Source organism: Paramisgurnus dabryanus, chromosome 1, assembly GCF_030506205.2.
Source record: "Paramisgurnus dabryanus chromosome 1, PD_genome_1.1, whole genome shotgun sequence".
Taxonomy (NCBI): Eukaryota; Metazoa; Chordata; class Actinopteri; order Cypriniformes; family Cobitidae; genus Paramisgurnus; species Paramisgurnus dabryanus.
The window spans coordinates 26,315,603-26,336,387 of NC_133337.1; the positions used below are offsets into that span (position 1 = coordinate 26,315,603).

The window sequence follows — 20,785 nt, forward strand, 5'->3', positions numbered from 1 at the left end:
AAACTGACAATCAAAATATGAATAGACTGATGTACCTCTACCAGTGACCTTGTGTCCATCTTTCAGATGTTTTACTTGGCTCTGATTAAATATGAACTGGCAGAAACGATCAGCGACCTCCAAGAATTTTTTTGAAATCTCAGCTGGCTCAAGTGTCTCCAGATATGAGACGTTCTCCGGGTTGGTCGGGAACGGGAAGGTGAAACATTTTCGTGATGGGAAATATTTCCGAATGCACTCTCTTGGAAGGTTGTAATTATACACTTGAGTTGAAGTACCTTCAAGAGAACAAAACAAAGTTTTCTGGCAGTAAAATAATACATTTTCAGGTACAAAATGAAGAGTTGGGCATCAGAGAAATCTGTTAATTTGAACTTCTAACAGCAATAAAAGGCCAGCTAAAACCAACTTAAGATGGCCTCATAGCCTGGTTTCAGAGGGGTTTTGGACACTTTGTTAGCTGGTCTTACTGGAAGACCAGCTAACCCACCAGCTAAAACCAGCTGACCCACAAGTTTGACCCAGCTTTGCCAGACTGGCAGGACCAGTTTTAAACAGCTACTTCCATCTTAAGAACATCTAAGACCAGCTTAGCCAAGATGGCCAAGCTTCAGCCTGCTTAAGGGCGATTTATAGTTGTGCGTAGGTTCTACGCCGTAGCTACGTAGGCTATCCGTAGCCTGTGCGTAGCTCTGCGTAGCCTGACGCGCACCTCGCAAAAATTTTAACAGCGCGTCAGATCTACGCGGACCGCAAGTGCTGTGATTGGTCCACCAGAACCCCTCCCGTCAGGTAAAAAACTGCATCATAGATATTTCCGTTTGTGACGCTGAAAACAAAGAAGAGCCAAGTTGAGGAGTGATTTAACTCAAACTGCATCAAAAGTCGCTGTTTATTTACTTCCATCATTGCTGGTCTTCTCAAATTATACACAACAAGTCTTCTTCGTTTGTGGGTTAACTTGCTAAGCTTCTTCTTCTTTCACGTTTGTGCTGCTACTGTGGTTACACGCGTGGATACTGCCTACCAGCGGTCTGGCTGTGTGTTTGCACGTCGACGCGGACGACGACTTAAAAGTATAAATGAAAACCGATGCGGAACCGGACCTAGGCACGACTACAAATCGCCCTTAAGGCTGGTATTAAATCTGGAAGCTTAAATCTGTGCTACGTAAAAGACAATGCACTTGTTCATAAACCTGATACAGAGTCTGATAAATCAAGTTATTTAATCAAGTTTCCGGATCTTACCTAACTTTAGTTTCAGAGCAAACTCCAGATATTCATCCTCTGTTGTGTCTTTGCCGTTGATGTTCAGCTGTAGAGTAAAGTCCCTCACAGCCCAAATAAAACTAGGGAAGAACTTCACAAACTCTGAATCATCTACAACTTCATCAGGTGATTTGATCTTTATGTACTCGGTTAGTTCAGTGACATATCTGTTAGGAGTTAAGAAACTGTTAAAGATTCACTTTGTGCCAAAAAAACAAAACCTCAGCTGAGAAAAGTTTGTTGGATGTCATACACCATTCACTTGTCTACTATAGGCCATAATTACATTTATGTTTAAATGCATTTAGGTTATTTAAATGCAAAATAAACTTTAGGAAATATAATCCACAATGTTAAAAAAGTTGGTTGAACTTTAAAAAGTAAGTTACCTATAAAATAAAAAAGTTGACACAACAATTTGTACTTATTTTTTTTAGTTAAAGTTAAAATAACTTTATATTTGAAGGCAAACAGCTACACCAACACTTATTGCTTAATTCTGGCAAAATAGTATGGGGATGAAACAGGAATACATATAACAGTCTAGTCTGATTAGCAGGGCCGGCCCTGGGCATAGGCGGAATAGGCAAATGCTAAGGGCGCCGCCGACCCCTTGAGGCGTCCGTGCGCCCAAATTATATATTTTTTTAATATATGTATATAAACATTTAACTATAAATATTTATATATTTTATTATATAAATATTTTGCACAAGAAAACAGCAGTTATTAATGAATTATTAGTAGCATAGTATCTCGGAAGATCGTGCTTGTTAAATAGCTCTGTGGCTATACTGCACTGAAGCGGCAGTTTAAAATATAAACCCAGAATTCAGCGAACGTCAAGAACAAGAAAACGGAAACAACAATCAGACAGAGACGCGGAATTTACATAATGTTACACAGACCATGTTTAAATTTCAATGTTTCTGCACAGAAATACCAACTTGTTCACTTTGTTTGGTATTAATAAGCTGCGCATTGGAGTGCTGGCCGCGGTGCTGAAGACGCGCTCAGACGGAGTACTGGTGGCAGCCGCAGCACAGATATTTACGTGCAACCTATTGGAAACTATTATTCGTTATTATATAATTAATATTCGTTATTTTACTTTATTACTTCCTCTTAAGAAGAGTTCTGCAATTTTATTTCAATATTTCTCTTTATATAAATACTATTTTGTACTTAAATCTATAATTTCATTATTTTACTAACCCAACTAACTCATCTGGGCTTTCCGATAGGTTGCACGTAAGGGGAAAAGTATAGCTTTCTTCCCCTTGATAAGAGTTCTGCACTTTTAAACTTAAAAAAATATATCTCTTTACAAAAAAACTTATTTTCTTCTATTTAAAAGCTGTAATTTCGTTATTTTACTAACCCAACTAATGACTCGTCCGCTTTCCAATAGATTGATCTGTGTATATGTGCCATCACGCGTCTTCAGCACCGCGGGGAGCAGCCAGCACTCCAATGTGCAGCTTATTCACTGCATGAAAAGTGGGATTTTCGTCCCCGTAAGCGCCTGTAGGCTCCCGAAAATCTCCCGAATTTTCGGCAGCTTTCCTCAATTTACCAGCAGCGAGCTTCGCGTTTGTCTGTGTCACAAATCGTCATAAACGAACCATGACGTAGGTGGAGAGCCCCGCGCGGGTGCGATGCCTCTAATTAGCATATGAATAGCAGCGAAATCTCTGCCGGCCAGTTAGAGCGTCTCTGGCCTAATTAGCATGTGAATAGCAGCAAAACTAGAGTAACGGCCCACTTGAATGTAATCACTCAGTATTGGCTGAAGCCATAACTTTTAAACAAGTAAAATCCCCCGTGAATGGTTGGCAGATGACTTCAAGCCAATCACAAGGGATTTTTCTTGTTTAAAAGTAGTGGCTTCAGCCAATACCGAGTGAGTAAATTCAAGTCGGGCCGTTACTCTAAAGAGGGGGGTTATTAGGCACCCTGGCTCATTATAAATGTAAACCCCAATAAATAATAATAATAATAATAAATAATTTATGTTATCATTTTTTATATATTAATGTCATTGTGCTATGTACTACATTATTCACAACATCAAGGAATATAAGAGAAAACAAAGAGGTTTATTTATAAACACACAGCTGTTTATTCAAAGAAAGAGCTTTATTTATAAACACACAACTATGTACAAAGCAGCATAATGTCTCTTATATTGTACTCCAAACACGTTAAAAAGTGCCTAAGATGTTCGGGAAAGATCCCTAAAAATCTTTTTCAAAGTGTTGAAAAAAAACCTCAAAAACGTTGTAAAAAAAGTCACTTTTTCACGCGTATATGGTGAGTTGCCCGGTACTTTGGTATCGCCTCTAATCTGGATTGCAGCGTGGCACAGAGCTCGGAGAGTTCCAGGCTGCGAGAGGGCGGTGGCCGCACAATCCATCCAGACACCCCGCCAACAATGCCGTCTTCCTCATCAGATATGAGATCTATGGTGGCGCACTTCCAAATGTCCATCTCATCCTCAGCCAACACACTTCGTCTCGCTTCCAGCAACTGTAATACAATCAATAAGGACAATAAGTGACCTGAAAAATACTCACATTGACAAAAAACTGATCTAATATAATAAATCTTACCATTTTTCTTCTGGATCGACTCCGAGCTAAACTTTTCGCATTTTCCGCCTGCGATGCGAGTTCAGGTTGTTTGTATCTGAAACTCCGGCGTACCGACTCATAACACGTCTTACGGGCAGCTGGAAAACAATTAAATGAGACTGGTATTAATAAAAAGAGTCACGGTACAATTAAACAAGAAATGAGGAAAAACATTAGAAGTTATACTTACAAACAATGTCGTCATTCTCAGCAGTAAATCTGGACTTGCTGAAATAGCCCCAAGCAAATCGGAGGTCACGGCTTTGTTATGAGGCGACGTTAGTCTGTGAAAACAAAATGTGTGGGTTTAAGCTCGGATCTATTAACGTATCTATTTCCTTATACAAGAATAAAAACATATTCTTTAAATCGTAACGTTACCTTTGCTCTGGTTCATAGCGCCTGCAGTGTGCCTCAGAGACGCCGTACTGCCTCCTGTAAATTACAAGACAAAAAACACCTCTTAGTTATAAAACACACAGCTTGGGCTACTTCAAAAAATATGCTTATACATAAAATTATTCTTACCGCAATCTTGGGATTGTGCACCCGTCTGCTCTTCTTGGAGAGTTACAAACACCAAACCAAACGTCTGTTACGCTTGTCGACACTGCTGTGTGAGCCGTGACCATGACCTCGCACATGATTGGACGAAGGCGAGAAGCCTGTCGGGCTCCTCCAATCACATGCGAGGTTATTGATATAAGGAAAATCTTGTGAGACGTGTGCGCATGCGTATGATATAAACAACAAACGCGATGTGCCGGAAGCTCTGTGTGAAATCAACACAGTGTGCTGTCAGTTGAAAGATGTAAGTCCCAAGACTGAAGAAACGACCTCGGCGCTTCTGTAAACATTGCAACACTGAAGTGTGTCATACACAGTATTTTGACCACAGAAAGCGCTATTTAAAAAATGGAGTTTGGGAGAAAAAAATCCAAAAGGGCTACGTCAGATAACGTACAGAGCCTGCTGCTACCCAGTCATGAATCCGCTGTGAGTGATGTCCCGTCATGTGTAAAGACCCGGAAGATAACTTTACTGGAGTTAGAGAGATTGGTGAAAGTGAAATGCACTCCGAGGACCCAGAAAAAGAAGTGATTGAAGAATTTGAAGAAACGCACCCAGCGAATTTCAGTTCAGACAACGGTGAGCATAAATACATATTTTTTATATAAGCTTGGCTTGCTTTACGTATGTTATCATTTTAAACAATACTAAAACATATCAACAAGTAAAGTAAAATAAAATCAACAAGTTAAACAAAAACGTTGGAGTTAAATGTGGTTGATTATCACTGTTGTTGTTATTTTAATAGTAAATTATAATTGAATAGGAATATTGCGTTATAATGCATAACGTTATCTTCTGTTTGTTGTTTTTCAGACGAAACAGCAGATGACCAAAGCATTCGTCTTTTCCTGGACATCTCCTGTTGTGTGGTAAGCATGAAATTACATTTGGATATACTAGTATAAAGTTCAATACATGCTAATCCAGAGCTGAAATGGGAAAACCTAACAATTTTCACCCACATGATTGTTTTCCACTCTTAAATTTCTGTTAGTTAACTAATGAAAGCAACTAAAGTATAAACACACTTTATAAAGTATTAAAAAATCCTAAAATGAAGTTGAAGTGGATGAAGTTCCCACAAAGTACTTAACTGGTTCATTGCACTAAAGCTAGCTGTTTGAGATGCACATGATCTTTTTCAACTACAGTTTTCAAATCTTTTCATACTCAAATGGCCCTATTGATGAGAAATGAACATATTAATTATGTTCTTTTTAAATCTCAAATGACCATATTAACAATGGGCTTTTCAATCTCAAATGGCCACATTTATGATGGACTTTTCAATCTCAAATGGCCACATTCATGATGGACTTTTCAATCTCAAATGGCCATATTAACGATGGGCTTTTCCATCTCTAATGGTCTAATGGTGGTGCTGAGTATGTGCATTGCATGTGTTTTAAATATGTCCTTTAAAATTTCATAGGATGACTATGTGGATGAAGAGGGGGAAATCCTTGCTGAGGAGCAGAGTGAAGGCTATCCTCACATACAAGATGGGGAGGAGCATGGAAGTGATCAGGCCAGAAGTGAAAAACCAGAACACTTGTTAATGAAACTTTTGGGCATGATGAAATTGACTGGTATCCTCCGTGACGACTTCTTACAGTATGTGGGTTGTCCAAAATGTATAACAGTGTACATGCTTACTGAAACCTATGAGCTCAGACGGGATGGTACAAAGGTTTGCAGGACTTGTGGTCACATCCCATTCTATAATCACCCACAGCAGAGGTCTGCATTAAGGAAGAAATGTGGCTCTGCCTTGCTAAGCAAGACTACATATTTGAGCAGTGAAGAGTATGTCCATCCAATACGTTCTTACTGATACAAGAGTGTTGTGCAGTCTCTGGGAGGACTTGTTAAAAGACTTGGATTTGAAGAGAAATTAGATGAAAGGCGAAAGCGGGAAATGCCAAAGGGTGTGTTAGGAGATGTATATGATGGACAAGTATGGCAGGATTACCAGTATGTGAATTCAATAACTGTAGTCATGCCACTATGCACAGTATTTGAGCTGTGATGTAATTGCACAAGTTTCCTTGCTTCATTCCCTTCCAGACAGACATTTTGTTGTTTGACATGTTGTTTGCATAGAATGCACAAATTGAGCTTGATTAAAACTCTGTTAAAACAATTAAAATTGTTGAAATAAATTTTTTTGTGTATCTTTTTTTTACCTAACATTGGTTATTGCTAATGACATACAGAGATATTCATATATACTGTTGGCCTGGACAAACTGAATCTACTTAAATGGATAGTTTAAAAAAAATTAGGGAAAAATATTTTGATAGTATTGTGATAAATGATGAAGAAAATATTTTGATAAATGATTGTCATTAAACTTAAAGATGATTTTGAATTACTCTGTCCAACATCTCCGCTTAGTTAACTGAGTTGAAAGATTTTCTATTTTTAATTCATTTATAATTATAATTCTCTTAGTGTTATAAATGGTATTATAACACAAAACTCATGAATAAGTCAGTCATTGAATAAACTTGATTCTCCACTGAAACACACACAAAACTGCGAAAAATACAGTACAATGTGCTGTTTATGTCAATAAACACTGATCACCTGAACGGTGACTTTCATTAACAAAAATGGTAATTTATCATTTAAAACTAAACAACATGAATAATATTAGAGCAAAAAACCTCTATGACATTTTAACAAATATTTAAGTAGTTAAAGTTCTTATTAGTTCTTAATTCTGTAAAAAAGCTTAAATAATCATAATATTCAGGGACAAAGGATTATGGGTATAATATATTTTTAAGTATATGTCCAAAACTCAAAATATTAAGTAATGTTTATATCATTAAGACAATATCTGGGTTAACAGTGTAGCATACTTTGAAAATAAATCAATTCAAGCTACAATTTAAGAGTTTGTAATTTGGCTATACTGATACCAGAGATTTTATTAAAATCAAAGTTTAAAACCTCTCAGAATGTCACCTGAGTAAAACTCCCCCAGCTGCTACCCTCATTTGCATTTGTATAGCTCACAGCATGTTCATTTACATGTTAAAGCCTCCCCTAGAATTAGGGGAAGGGGGGACAACTTCAGAGCAAGACCCACGTCAACTTCTGACAACTTATGGCAGTTTTCGGTGTTGGCTGCAAATTGTCATGCGCAGTCGTATACTTGGAGTTTCACAACAATCTACAGTGCCACATTCTGGCGAAAATTCCACTTTTCATGCAGTGATTAATACCAGACAAAGTTGGTATTTCTGTCCAGAAACATTGAAATTTATACATGGTCCGTGTAACGTAATTTAAATCCCGCGTCTTGGCCTTATTGTTTTTTCTTGTTCTTGACGTTCGCTGAATTCTGGGTTTATATTTTAAACTGCCGCTCCAGTGCAGTATAGCCACAAAGCTATTTAACAATGAGCACAATCTCCCGAGACACTACAACAAGCTACTAATAATTCATTAATAAGAGCTGTTTTCTTGTACACAATTAAATATTTTAAGTTAAATGTACAGTGTTAAAACATGTAAAAAAGACAAGATTTTAACAATGTCAAGATCAAATGCCTGAGTAACAGGGTATTGTGTGTATGTGTTCGTGTGTGTTTCCAAAATATTTTCAAAATAAAGAAAAACAAGACAAAGCTGTGCAGTTTGTTTCTGTGTAAGTTATGAACAAAATGATTGGAACACAATTGTGATTCTGTGATTCTAAAGGGCAACAGGTGAAATCTTGCCTAGGGCAGCAAATTGGCCAGGGCCGGCCCTGCTGATTAGTAACAGTCATACAAAATAACATGTAAGATCCAGTTTCAGAAAGGCAAATTGACAATGAAATGTAAATAATCAAAAAGATACTGCAGTTCCTCTATGGCCCTGTTGTCAATAGTTCCTCGGATGTTCAGGACTATAGTGCTACTCAAAAGAACGGCCAAAGAGAAAATCTTGGTATCATGCTTTGAGTCTCCCTGAAACAGATATGAGAAATTGATTTGACCTGAGACTACAACATAAATCCTGACATGTCATTAAATCATGATCTCTTAAGAATGGTTCACAGACAGAGACAGACAGTTACCTTGTCGATGTCTCCGAGTCCCTCAGTGTCCAGCAGCACCAGAGTGGTTTCTTTTTTTGTGGGGTGTGGCACACACCACATCCAGATGCCCTTCGTCTTGGACTCAATTGTGCTGCCCAGTGCAAACCCTAATCATGCCACACCAAAAAAAAAAACACAATGACATCATTTTTATATGCACCAAGATGCATGGAAAGTTACAAAAACAGCATATGCAACACCATGCAACGTTATAGTGACCCCGATATCATCCAAAACAAATATGTGTAAAATGTTGATATTTCTTATAAGCATCATTCAACTATAATAACCACCTGGGAAGTATAAACAACACAAACACTTTTACTTGAAAGACATATGTATGTGTCCATGGGACATATTCATAAAGTATTTGTTCATGTATTTAGAGATATTAAACCTTAAATGAGACAAATTTGAGCTTTTGGATTCTGTCGGCACTGCACTTGAGGCTCTAACCTGTTTGTTTCCCGGCAAGTCGATTCATCAGGTAGGATTTGCCAGTGCGATAGAGCCCGACCACAGCCACTACCACCACCGGCTGATCGATCTTCTGCAGGATCTGCAGTGCTGACTGCTGTACACACAGCTTCCCATCTGACTCTGTGTCAATGAGGCAAACTGGCTTATCCATGCTCAACTAGAGATGGAGATACAGAACAGATACACACATTTATAAATCTATAATATCTGCATATAACACACATTCACAACAAATTACACAAACACATGAGAAATAAAGCTTATAGTGTTCAGATACCAACTCATCTGATCTGTAACTGTACTAGATTTAGTTAATATAAAAGGTCATTTGAAGCTGTATTAAGAACTGCCTTAAATGAGTCTGTATGTCTTAAAAGAAATAAATCTTAATTTTCTAATGTATTTTAACTGAAATGTGAGAACCTCGATGACGTATGCGGTCATGCAACGCGACTTCTGGAGAACGCACCCGAAAACATGTTCGGGACGTGTCCGGCGGAACTGGCACGAATGGCCACCCTAGTCTGGGCTGATTTGTGCCAAAGGGCCTGGGTTAAGTTGTGCCAGAGGTGATGTGCTCAAGAAACTACCCACACCCCAAAAACTTGGTGGTACAGCCATAAGACAGCATACGTTTATATTCCCCTGCAGTATTGACAAGTGGGGTGTTAGTAAGCCAGATCCAGACCACATAGACCTACATACTCACAGGGGATAATCTGGAGAAGTGAGGAGATGGACATGCCTCATCAGTGTTTGACTTAGGCCTACCTGCCATTTGTTTCATTTAGCTAACATTGATTTCAGTTTTGAGTTTGCACTATGTTATTAAAGAGAAGTTTTATTACGTCGTTTTAAAGTGGCCAAGTCACAATAGGATGTTTAGAAATGAGTCTAGTCACTTTATTCCTATATATTACATAATTGACAGACAGCGTTCTGTGTATGTCAACAGGCATATATTGCCAAAGTCACTTTGCCTTGAAATTATTCAGATATATATTGTGTATTTAAGTTGTGTTTTTCCAAAAACTACAAAATATGACTTATTCCAACAGTTTAATAGAGTGACAATAGCTAAATAAACCTTAAATGAGTAATTGTGTATTGAATTTATCTTGCTTTTACAGTTCATTACATTAAAATGTTCTGTTTTACTTCAGAAATCACCAATTTACCCCAACTTATTTTCCCTAAAGGCACAACTTACCCCACACCAGGGGCAAGTTGTGCCACAAGACCACTTTTTTCCCAAAAGCTATATTTCTGAAACAATTTATTTCAGATCCAAAGTTATTGTTCTCAGGGATGCAAAACATTCTGAAATATATGTTCATCCTTAAGTTGAAGGAATTACTGTCATGACCTCACTTTAGTGAAATGTACAGGTAGATGGAACACCTGCTAGGCATTGCTGCGGTCGCACCTACACCAACAGCTGTAACTAATCATGAGTGATTAACTAAACACAGGTGTGACTAACTAAAGGTAACAAACACAAAGAGTATCGATGAACATAATAAGACCAAAACCCTCACAACAGGATAACAGTTTTGCTTTCTCCAAAGAATAAAATTAAAGACAACACCACATTGCAAAATCCCTAACCGTAAAAAACTACAGATGAACACCTCCTAGACATTATTTCATTAAATGAGCATCAGTATATTTTATTGTTTTTATTGTATTTTAGCTGGTGTTATGTCCCAAGGAAAAGGAAATAACATAAATAATTTCGTTACAACTCTGCTTGTTTCTGTCTTTTATTATTTTGAAACCAGCTGCAAACTATTAATAGCAGCACTAAAGAGAAGCAAATTATTTTCAGGGTTGGGTCAAAGCCAAAGTAACAAACAAAAACTCAAAGTAATTTTTTAAAATAACTTATTACCCTATCGAAGAAAAAAATGTTTAAACAAAATACAAATACTAACCTAACGTTAGAACGTAATGTTTACATCAAAGAAAAAATGAAATGGCACCCAAACCCTTACTTCTTATGTGCTGAACTATCGTGACAATTACTATAGGTTACTTATAATAAAGAACGAAATACTTAAACACTTTGAATGTTAAAGAAAAAAAAACATTTACAGAAAACGTATAATGTATATCGTTTCAGTTAGAGGGGAATTCCTCCTGGGAATAAAAAAAGATAAATAACCATATTTATAAAAGTCACTTCACAGATTTAAACCTCTTTTTAACCACACAACAACAGTTTCAATAACACCACAATGAATGAACAACATTCCCCATTCTCTCTCTCTCTGGGGTTCCACGTCTCATCATCTTTTTTTAAAAGACGAGCAATTCCAGTTTGACCAACCACGGGGCACGCAACGACACGTTCAATTATGGAGGTGCAACCTGTGGGAGTGAGAGAGGGAAAGAGAGAGACGCCATACACAATACGTCTCATCATTACACTGGGTACTGTATGAAAAGGAATTCCCCTCTAACTGAAACCATATACATTATAAAGTTTTCTATTAGACTATTGATATATTCATATATCTTTTTATACCTAATACAAATCAGCCACTGGAAGTTAAACAGACAAACTACTAAGCAGAATAATTAAATTGTTAATTAAAAAAAAATACACTCTAAAAATGGCTGGGTTATTTTATGCAACGACCCATAATAGGTAAATATTGGACAGAACAAACTGCTGGTTTAAATTGACCTAATGCTGGTTTGTTTTAACTCAACTGTTGGGTTATTACAATCCATGGTTGCATAACAACAACTCAACATTGGGTTATTTTTAACCCAGCATGTGTTCTGTCCAATATTTACCCATTATTAGACTGCATGCATCTAGTTTTCATGATTTGAAAACTAAAATAAACAGAGGTGGACACTACTTAAGTATTTTAGTTTCCAAGCATCTGTGCTTTATCAGAGTGTTTGTCTTGGGGAAAAATTACTTTACTAAAAAATTTTCACTACATTCTAAAGCATAGAATCATACTGTGTATTCCTTTTATATTGCATATTAAAATTGATTTAATAGCTAATTACATAAAAATTGTGTACTTTTACTCAAGTAAAAAATTACTAAATGTTTAATGTATTTAAATATTTAATATAAACCAAAAACTTGAAATTATGAATTGTAGTGGAGTAAAAATTATGATAATATGTTTTGGAATATATGTTTTCCAAAGAAAAACACTGATAAAATATGAATACTTGAAAATGTACTTAAGTGTCAATTGACTTTAGGTACTTTACTAATGCCAGTTTTAATCAGCATCACTTAAAGTCGGTCAGCTGCTGATCAGGTTGGATTTGAATGCTGTTCCTTTAGGCTTCTTCGACATCATGCGACGCAGCAAGAACCGATAACCGACTGACATCAAAGCACCGCAAGAGCGAATCGAGAAATCATACCGAGGAATCTGCTTTTCAATCGTTCTCACGTTACTTTAATGTTATCCACCTGTGGTTCTTGCTGCTCCGCATAAAGACAAACTCACCTTAAAACTTTATCTATTGCTGTCAGTGATTGTTGGACTAGCACACATGGATTTAGTGGTTATGGGGGTCCTCCCTCCAAGCTTGAGGCCCTAGGAATTTGCCTATAGGTAGCGCTGGCCCTGCTTAATGCGGATTATGTATGATGTGGTACACAGTGGTAATATGCAAAACACAGAATTCACAGAAAATGGCATGTGTCCAATTATTGCATTCTGTTCGAGTTCAAACTGATGACACATTTATACAAATACATTAAAACAACTTATCATAGTGATTGCTATCAGAATGTGAGGAGACTTTCAAACAGCATAACTAAAAATGTTTCTGGATCAAATCAGATACCCTGCCTTTAACATCACATCTAAACATTACATACACATCTACTGGTGTGCTCATGTTGATTGTAAAACTTAAAAAATCTGTCACATACATTTGTAAGAGCTGTACAAATTATATTAAAGGACTTAATAAAGCAATGTCACTTACCTTTTTGCTTCGCTAGTTATATATAGTTTGTGGATTCCTGATATTGTAACCGGTATATCTTACATAGATAAGGACGTCTGTGGTCTCTCAGTATCTCTGTAGCCTTCTAGCGAATGAAAAAACATCTTAAAGTTTAACTCTTAGTTTCACTTTCACAGTGAGCCTGAAGTGTTTACAGAATCTGCAACCTGATACAACAAAGGTTTAAATGGGTAGTTTTTTAGTTTAATTAATTTTTTCTGATAAACACAAAAGATATTTTGATAAATGATGGTAAGCACATTGTTGAGGGTACCAATTGAATGCCATCGTATTTGTTTTTCCTACTATAGAAGTCAATGGTTACAACTACCTGTGTGCTTACCATAATTTATCAAAATATCTTTTATTGTGTTCATCAGAAAAAGAAATTCATACAGATTTAGATCAACATGAGGATGAGAAAATTATGACAGAATTTTCTTTTTGGGGAGAACTATCCCTTTATCCCTTTAACGTATCATCCTGTATGCAGTGATTATGTTTAACTTAACTTTCGTCATGCTTTAACAAATTATAAAACATCACAATCAAGTACAATCAAACATTAGTTCATCTTTAATGTCCATTTTCGCAGCTGAAATAAAGTTTTGCGCTCTGTGTGGAACATCATCGTTAGCATGGAAGGAACATCGGTTTCCCTTATCATCTTCCGAACACAGGCAGAGGAGGTACTTTTCCTCACTTTTCTGAAAAACTATTGGTCCAAAAGACATCAATCAAAACGTGGCTCACAGGCCTTCCTAAAAATCGTGAATCAGATAATTGGTGCTCCTTAAATTAAGAATTAAGCTTATTTATAGGAAAAGGTGTCAGACGCACTTTGAGGGTTTTGTATCTAAGCTCAATTGCTATGATTGGAAATATTAGGACATTTTGATTAACTAACAGTTAGTCTCTCTTCTACACTGCAAAAAATGACTTTCATACTTAGTTTTTTTGTTTTTTGTTCATAAACACTTAATTCAAGAAATGTTTTCTTATTCTATTGGCAGATTTTTTTGTTTGTTTGTTTGTTTTACCCACACATTCACTTATTATCCTAGGTAATTTTGCTCATCAAGAAAATACATCTTAATTTTTTGATATTTTTACTGAAAACAAGACAAAAATAAGAAAGTAATTTTTGATGTGAGAAAATAAGCTATTTTTAGGCTTTAATCAATTGAACCAATTGCTTCAAAAATGATTTACTGTTTCGAAGAGCTTGAAAACATAAATATGGCGCCACATGCTGGTGAAAACGTTTTGAAAGCTATAAGAATGTTACACATTTTACACAATAAGATTTTTGTAAAAATATGTTATTTTGAAAAATTATTTAACTTAACTTAAAGCCATTAAGTAAAAGTGTATTCTGTATTTTTAGTTTTATTTAATCCCCCTTTAAATTATGCACATGTTTTTCATTAAATTATGTATATAAATGTTTGTCTATAAACAAAAAGTAGGAAACATGATAGCATTATCAGTCATGTAGGAGCCACAGTTTAATTTATTTATGGTTTTACAATTTACTTATAGTTGTCTTTTTTGTTGCATTTGAGAAGTGCACCTTTAACAGGTGGAGAGGGCGTCCCCCTATAAGTTGGAGTGGGTAGCGCATAATGGGGAGAAGGCGTGTCAGCAGACAGTCTTTGACCTTGGCCTGGATCTGCGCTACCGGAGCGCTGTATTATGCGGCTTTCACATAGGATGCGGTGTGCGCTGCGCTCGCCGCTGGGTTCGGCGCAGCCAAGCGATTGTGCTCTGATGGCCAGACCAAAGTAGGCGGGGTTTTCAATAAATTACTACAGTGTTTATATTTGCGTTAAATAGTCGACGAGGAATACAGAGACTGATGTTGCTCATCTCCATTTCACGTAACTTTAAGCATACCTACAACAAGCTGCTTGACTTAAACCACACCTAACATGTCAACTTGAATTGCTTACGTGTTTCCATGACACGGCTTTCCTTCCAATGTCTCTGTAGGAGCATAAACTTGTATTATAAAGCTCTGAGAATCCCGAGTATAAGCTTTCGTCCATTTTGCTTGTTTGGATGCCCCATTTCTATTGGCCGCGCGGGTAATCGTCACAGAGCGCAGCGCAAAAGTTAAACTATTTTGAACTTTGACCGCTCGCGCTTTGCTCGGCGCAACAAAAAACCGCCCTCGCGCGGCGCAAGCCATTGAAATGAATGGGTTTCATAGCGCAGCGCAGCGCACACCGCTTCCTATGTGAAAGACCCATTAAAATGCTGAACTCCAAGTGCCATAAAACCATATTTAAGGACATTTAAAACAATTTGCATCTATGTTTTGTATTTTATTTTATTTGCAATAAATACGGATAAATCATTGAATGACAACACTCTTGGATTTTCTTGGATTCGGGCTGTGAGTCTGACCCTGTACCCGCATTCTCCAAGTGGTTTAAAAACAATAGGAAGAAAACAGGGCTTACAGGAAAAACCCAAACATTGTTTTTTGCCATCACAAAACGTCAAAGACTGGCTGTAAATTCTTAAAGGACTTTTTTGGATCGGTTTTGGAGGATTTATGTTGGAACTGCGCGATCTGAAGACAAAGGAAGCGTCGGCTTAACGCGTGGCAGATCAAACAAAGAAAACACTTCGGTGGAGGTATGTGCTTTTTTTTTTTTTTTTTTTATTCGTTTGGAAATATTATTTGAAGGATTTAGAAACGAATTTCACCGCAGATTTTTGAGTTGATGAACTGTGATCATTTTTTGAAGTTTATTAAAGCGTGGCCAAACAATTGACAGCGGTGAAATTGCGGCTTGCCTCGAATGAATAAAACGCAAAGATACGTTCACACTTGGAAAGAATACGAACTGTTTCTACATTTTTGAAAACTTTTGCATTGATTGAAGCAAGATAAATATTTTTTGTGATTTTTGGAAGTTTATTTTTTGAAAATAATGGCCGATTCTGGCGAAGAGGACACCACTTCTCTTAAAGACATGAATGAAACTATTGCGCAATTGCGCTCATCTAGAGGAGGAAAAATGTCACATGTAACACAGAGAATGAACATTGTGCATAATTTAATGACTAGTCCAGAATTTATTGATGAAGTTGGACAAAACATGATTAAGTTTAATGAATTTTTTGAAGAGTTCAAAGCCGTGCATGCCTCCTATAGTGAAATGTTGGATGAGGAAGCAAAAAAGGAAGATCATGAAACATGGTATCAGCCTAGATGTATACAGATAATGGCTTTTATTGCTAACGTTGAGAAATGGATTTCTGATATAGAAAATTCAGGTTCACAAGCCATGGCTGAAGTCTCTCCTTCTGACACCCATGTAGAAGAATCTCTTCCTCTCGAGTTACTTGACAATGCAAATGAACATCTTCAGGATACTGATTCGCAATCATTTAGATCACATACATCGTCTGTATCATTGCGCATTAGTGCAGAGGCAGAGAGAGTAGCTTTAATGGCTAAAGCAGCAAAGCTGCAAGAAAAGCATGCGATTGAGGAACAAGAGCATATTCTATGAAGAAAGAGAGAGTCTTTGGAGTTGCATTCTGAAATTGAAGCCACTACTGCAAAAATTAATTATCTGAAAGAAGCTGAAACGAAAATGTATAAATCCCAGTCTGATGTCACAGTTCAGATGCCTGTGTTAGGCGCAGAAGCAGATGAAGTGGAGACAGAAATACCAACAGTTACACATGTACCATTAGATGAAAAGCTCGATAGCTCACTTTATTTTCATGACAGGACCTCCCCAGTAGTTAGGACCAGGTCAGGTGTTCAGGTTCAATTCCCCCTTCCTAATTTAGGCCCAGACAGACATCACAGCAGACCTGTTGTCCAGCAAAGTGCCAGAAGTGATATCCATCCACAACTACAGCAGACCTCAGCACACAGTATTCCCCCGGTCATTCCCCAGTCACTTGTAAGTTCAGTCCCAGCCACTCAGTTGGCTGTACCTCAATGGCAAATTCCTACACCCAGTTTAGCACAGGAAAGCCATATGATCAAAATTCTGGAAAATCAGAGTGAATTAACAAGAATTCTTATGAAACAGCAACTCCTGTCTACACTACCTCAAGGTACCGTTCCATTCTTTGATGGACAAGTTCTTGAGTTTAAAGCAACACTATGTAGTTTTTTTACCTTTAAATAATGTCTCTAAAATTATTTCAGTGATAGAACAACTTTTAACTGGACAAATTGTACTGTTGCTGCAACCTGAGCAGCCTCCTAGCTGCTACAAGCACACTCTGAAAGTGGTGGTGGAGGGTAGAGCACACAGCCACGCCCCTCCCCCTGCCTGCAGAAGAGTGTCTGATACCAGGCACTGTTGCGCTTTTCAACCACATGGGGGAGCTGTAAGTCATTTTTACATGGAAACTACATAGTGTTGCTTTAAGTCATTCATTAACTCCTTTGAAAATATGATTGAAAGCAAAACTGACAACAATAAAGATAGATTGCAGTTTCTTATTCAATATACTAAAGGCCCAGCACAAAGGCTAGTCAAGAGCTGTGAGTACTTATCACCAGATAGAGGCTACCAGAGAGCAAAGAAGTTGCTAAAGGAAAACTTTGGAAATGAATACAAGATCTCTTGTGCTTACTTGGAAAAGGTCCTATCCTGGACACAAATAAAATCTGAGGATTCTAAATCACTACAGGATTATGCCATGTTTCTTAGGAGCTGCTGCAATGCTATGGAGGAAATGGAATATATGGAGGAGCTGGATACAATATCCAATATGAGAAGCATTGTGCTCAAGTTACCATATAAGCTCCGGGAGAGATGGCGTAACAAAGCTTATGAACTGCAAGAACAGCGTAGTCGTAGGGTAAGGATTTTAGATTTAGTCTGCTTTGTTGAAAACCAAGCCCGCATAGCAGCTGATCCAGTCTTTGGTAATCTTCAAGATCAGTCAGTTAGTAGAGAAAAAAGCTAGATCCCCAGTCAAATCACAGCTCTCAAAGTCATCTGGCAGTAGTTTTGCCACTAGTATAGCTATTGCCCAAAAGGAGACAAAGTTTGATCTTTTTTGCCCCTTCTGTAGCTCAAGACACACATTGGATTTGTGTAAAGACTTTTTAAAGATAACGCATAGAGACAAGCTCAGTTTTTTAAAGACCAAAGGCATATGCTTTGGGTGTCTCTCCACAGGCCACATTAGCAGAGACTGCAAAAGGCGTCTCAGCTGTAAAATATGCAAGCAATCTCACCCTAGTGTCCTACGTATTGAGGCCAAAGATGGTATCATCAAAAAAGCAACTGTACCCTCTGATGTTATAGGTCGTACATCAGCAGAATTATGTGGTCATATAGGGGCTGGAGACCAAGAGAGTGTGCTGTCTATTGTCCCAGTTCAGGTCAAGGCAGCAAAGGGCAGCCAAGTCCTACAGGTATACGCCCTCCTGGACCCTGGATCCTTTGCCACCTTATGTTTCGGCTCAATCCGAAGGGTAGAAAAACACACATTCTTCTACGCACAATGAATCAAGAAAAATCTGTTCCAACTCATGTTGTCTCTGGAATGGAAGTTTCAGCACTGGACAGCAATAATTTCCTACCTCTTCCTGATCTCTTCACTCAAAAGGAAATGCCAGTTACCACAAACAGGATTCCCAAGCAGAAAGACTTAGCACAATGGAAATATCTAAGTCGAGTCAAACTTCCCAGCATTAGTTCAAAGGTGGAGCTATTGATTGGCACAAATGCTCCAAAATGCATAGAACCATGGGAGGTTATTAATAGTCAAGGTGGGGGCCCCTATGCAGTTAGAACCTCGTTAGGGTGGGTTGTAAATGGACCTCTGAGAAGTGCTGATGGCAGTGCAGAGAATGTGACTGTGAACAGGATATCAGTTGTAGGTCTAGAACAGCTTCTGATATCACAGTATAACCAGGATTTTAGTGAGGTAGCATCTGAGGAAAGGACCGAAATGTCAATTGAGGACAGAAGGTTTTTAGAGATTGCCAATGAGGCGGTCTTACAAGATGGACATTACCATCTGAAGTTGCCCTTTAGGAGGGCTGATATCAGCATGCCTAACAATCGCCAAGTTGCAGAGCAGCGTCTTCAAACTCTGAAAAGGAAAATGAAAAAAGATGAACAATACAGGCAGGAATATGTTGCATTTATCAATGACATCTTTGAGAATAATTATGTGTGTACCACCCCAAAAAGAAGAAACTGCGAGTTGTGTTTGATTGTGCAGCTACTTACCGAGGTGTATCCCTCAACACAGAGCTACTGCAGGGTCCTGATCTCACCAATTCTCTTGTCGGAGTTATTTGGAGATTCCGCAAAGAACCCATTGGAATTATGGCTGACGTTAAGTCAATGTTCCATCAGGTTAGAGTAGAAAAATCAGGTGTGGACTACTTGCGCTTCCTGTGGTGGCGACAGGCTGACACTAGTCAAACCCCAAAGGAATACCGTATGCTTGTGCACATATTCGGTGCTGTGTCCTCCCCAAGTTGTGCAAGTTTTGCATTACGAAAAACTGCTGATGACAATGAAAACTGTTTTCCCCCTCATGTAGCTGAAACAATCCGGCACAACTTTTATGTGGATGATTGTGTTAAATCCATGGCCAAAGAGTCTGATGCCATCCAGCTAGTAAAAGACCTCACTGCACTATGCTACAAAGGTGGATTCCAGCTGACTCAATGGGTCAGCAACAGCCGAGCAGTTCTAGCATCCATTCCAAAAGAAAAATGGGCAAAGGAAATCAAAACACTGGATCTTGACAAAGACAGCCTACCCATTGAAAGAGCCCTGGGACTGCAGTGGTGCGTGGACTCTGACCATTTCCAGTTTAACATCAATTTAAGCCAAAAGCCACATACCCGCAGAGGCATACTTTCTGTTGTAAGTTCAATTTTTGATCCCCTCGGCTTTCTTGCTCCTCTCATTCTCCCAGCCAAGCAGTTGTTACAGGAACTCTGCGAGAGAGGCTTTGGATGGGATGAACCTTTGCCCCAAGTTATAGTAGACAGGTGGAAGGAATGGATAAACAGTTTAGAAAAAATGAAAAGCTTCAGTGTTGCACGTTGTCTGAAACCAAAGGGCTATGGAACAACAAAATGTGCAGAACTACACCACTTTGCTGATGCCAGTGAGAGTGGCTATGGCTCAGTAAGCTACATAAGACAAGCTAATGAGCAGGACATTGTACATGTCACTTTTCTCCTGGGAAAGTCCAGAGTCCTTCCTTTAAAGAACATCACAGTACCTCGGCTGGAGCTGGCCGCTGCAGCATTGTTGGTAAAGGTGGACAAAATGCTAAGGAGAGAACTAGATCTAGTCTTAAAGCCCTCTGTTTTCTGGACTGACAGCCAAACCGTACTTAAGTACATTAGAAGTGACACTGTAAGATTCAAGACGTATGTAGCAAACAGGGTCTCGCTGATTCGGGACAACTCTGAGCTGTCTCAATAGAGATACGTTAGAAGCAAGGACAATCCAGCTGATGATTCCTCAAGAGGATTGAGTGCAGGCAAATTCATGGAACAGAAGAGGTGGATGCATGCCCCAGAGTTCCTATGGACGCCCGAGGAAAGCTGGCCAGTGGTGGAGGCATTGGGCTCAGTGAAACAGGATGATCCAGAGGTTAGGAAAAGCACTACCGTGTTTACAACAACGGCGAACACTGAAAAGCCCACAGACCAGCTTATTTCATACTTTTCAGATTGGATGAAGCTACTTAAAGCAGTGGCATGGTACCTCAAGCTGAAA

At 38.2% G+C, this 20,785-nt stretch overlaps 1 protein-coding gene across 1 annotated transcript in view; it reads right to left on the reverse strand.

The window, feature by feature from the left end:
* LOC135779230 (guanylate-binding protein 4-like) overlaps positions 1-13,119 on the reverse strand; it is a 34,706-nt gene extending 21,587 nt beyond the window's left edge. The window contains exons 1-6 of the mRNA XM_065289963.2: positions 13,023-13,119; positions 9,027-9,207; positions 8,550-8,677; positions 8,330-8,439; positions 1,251-1,438; positions 36-278 (exon numbers count right to left, since the gene is read on the reverse strand). Coding sequence (XP_065146035.1) covers positions 36-278; positions 1,251-1,438; positions 8,330-8,439; positions 8,550-8,677; positions 9,027-9,201 — 844 coding nt within the window. The 5' untranslated portion in view covers positions 9,202-9,207; positions 13,023-13,119. The remainder of the gene's footprint in view (positions 1-35; positions 279-1,250; positions 1,439-8,329; positions 8,440-8,549; positions 8,678-9,026; positions 9,208-13,022) is intronic.
* Between the last annotated feature and the right edge of the window lie 7,666 nt (positions 13,120-20,785).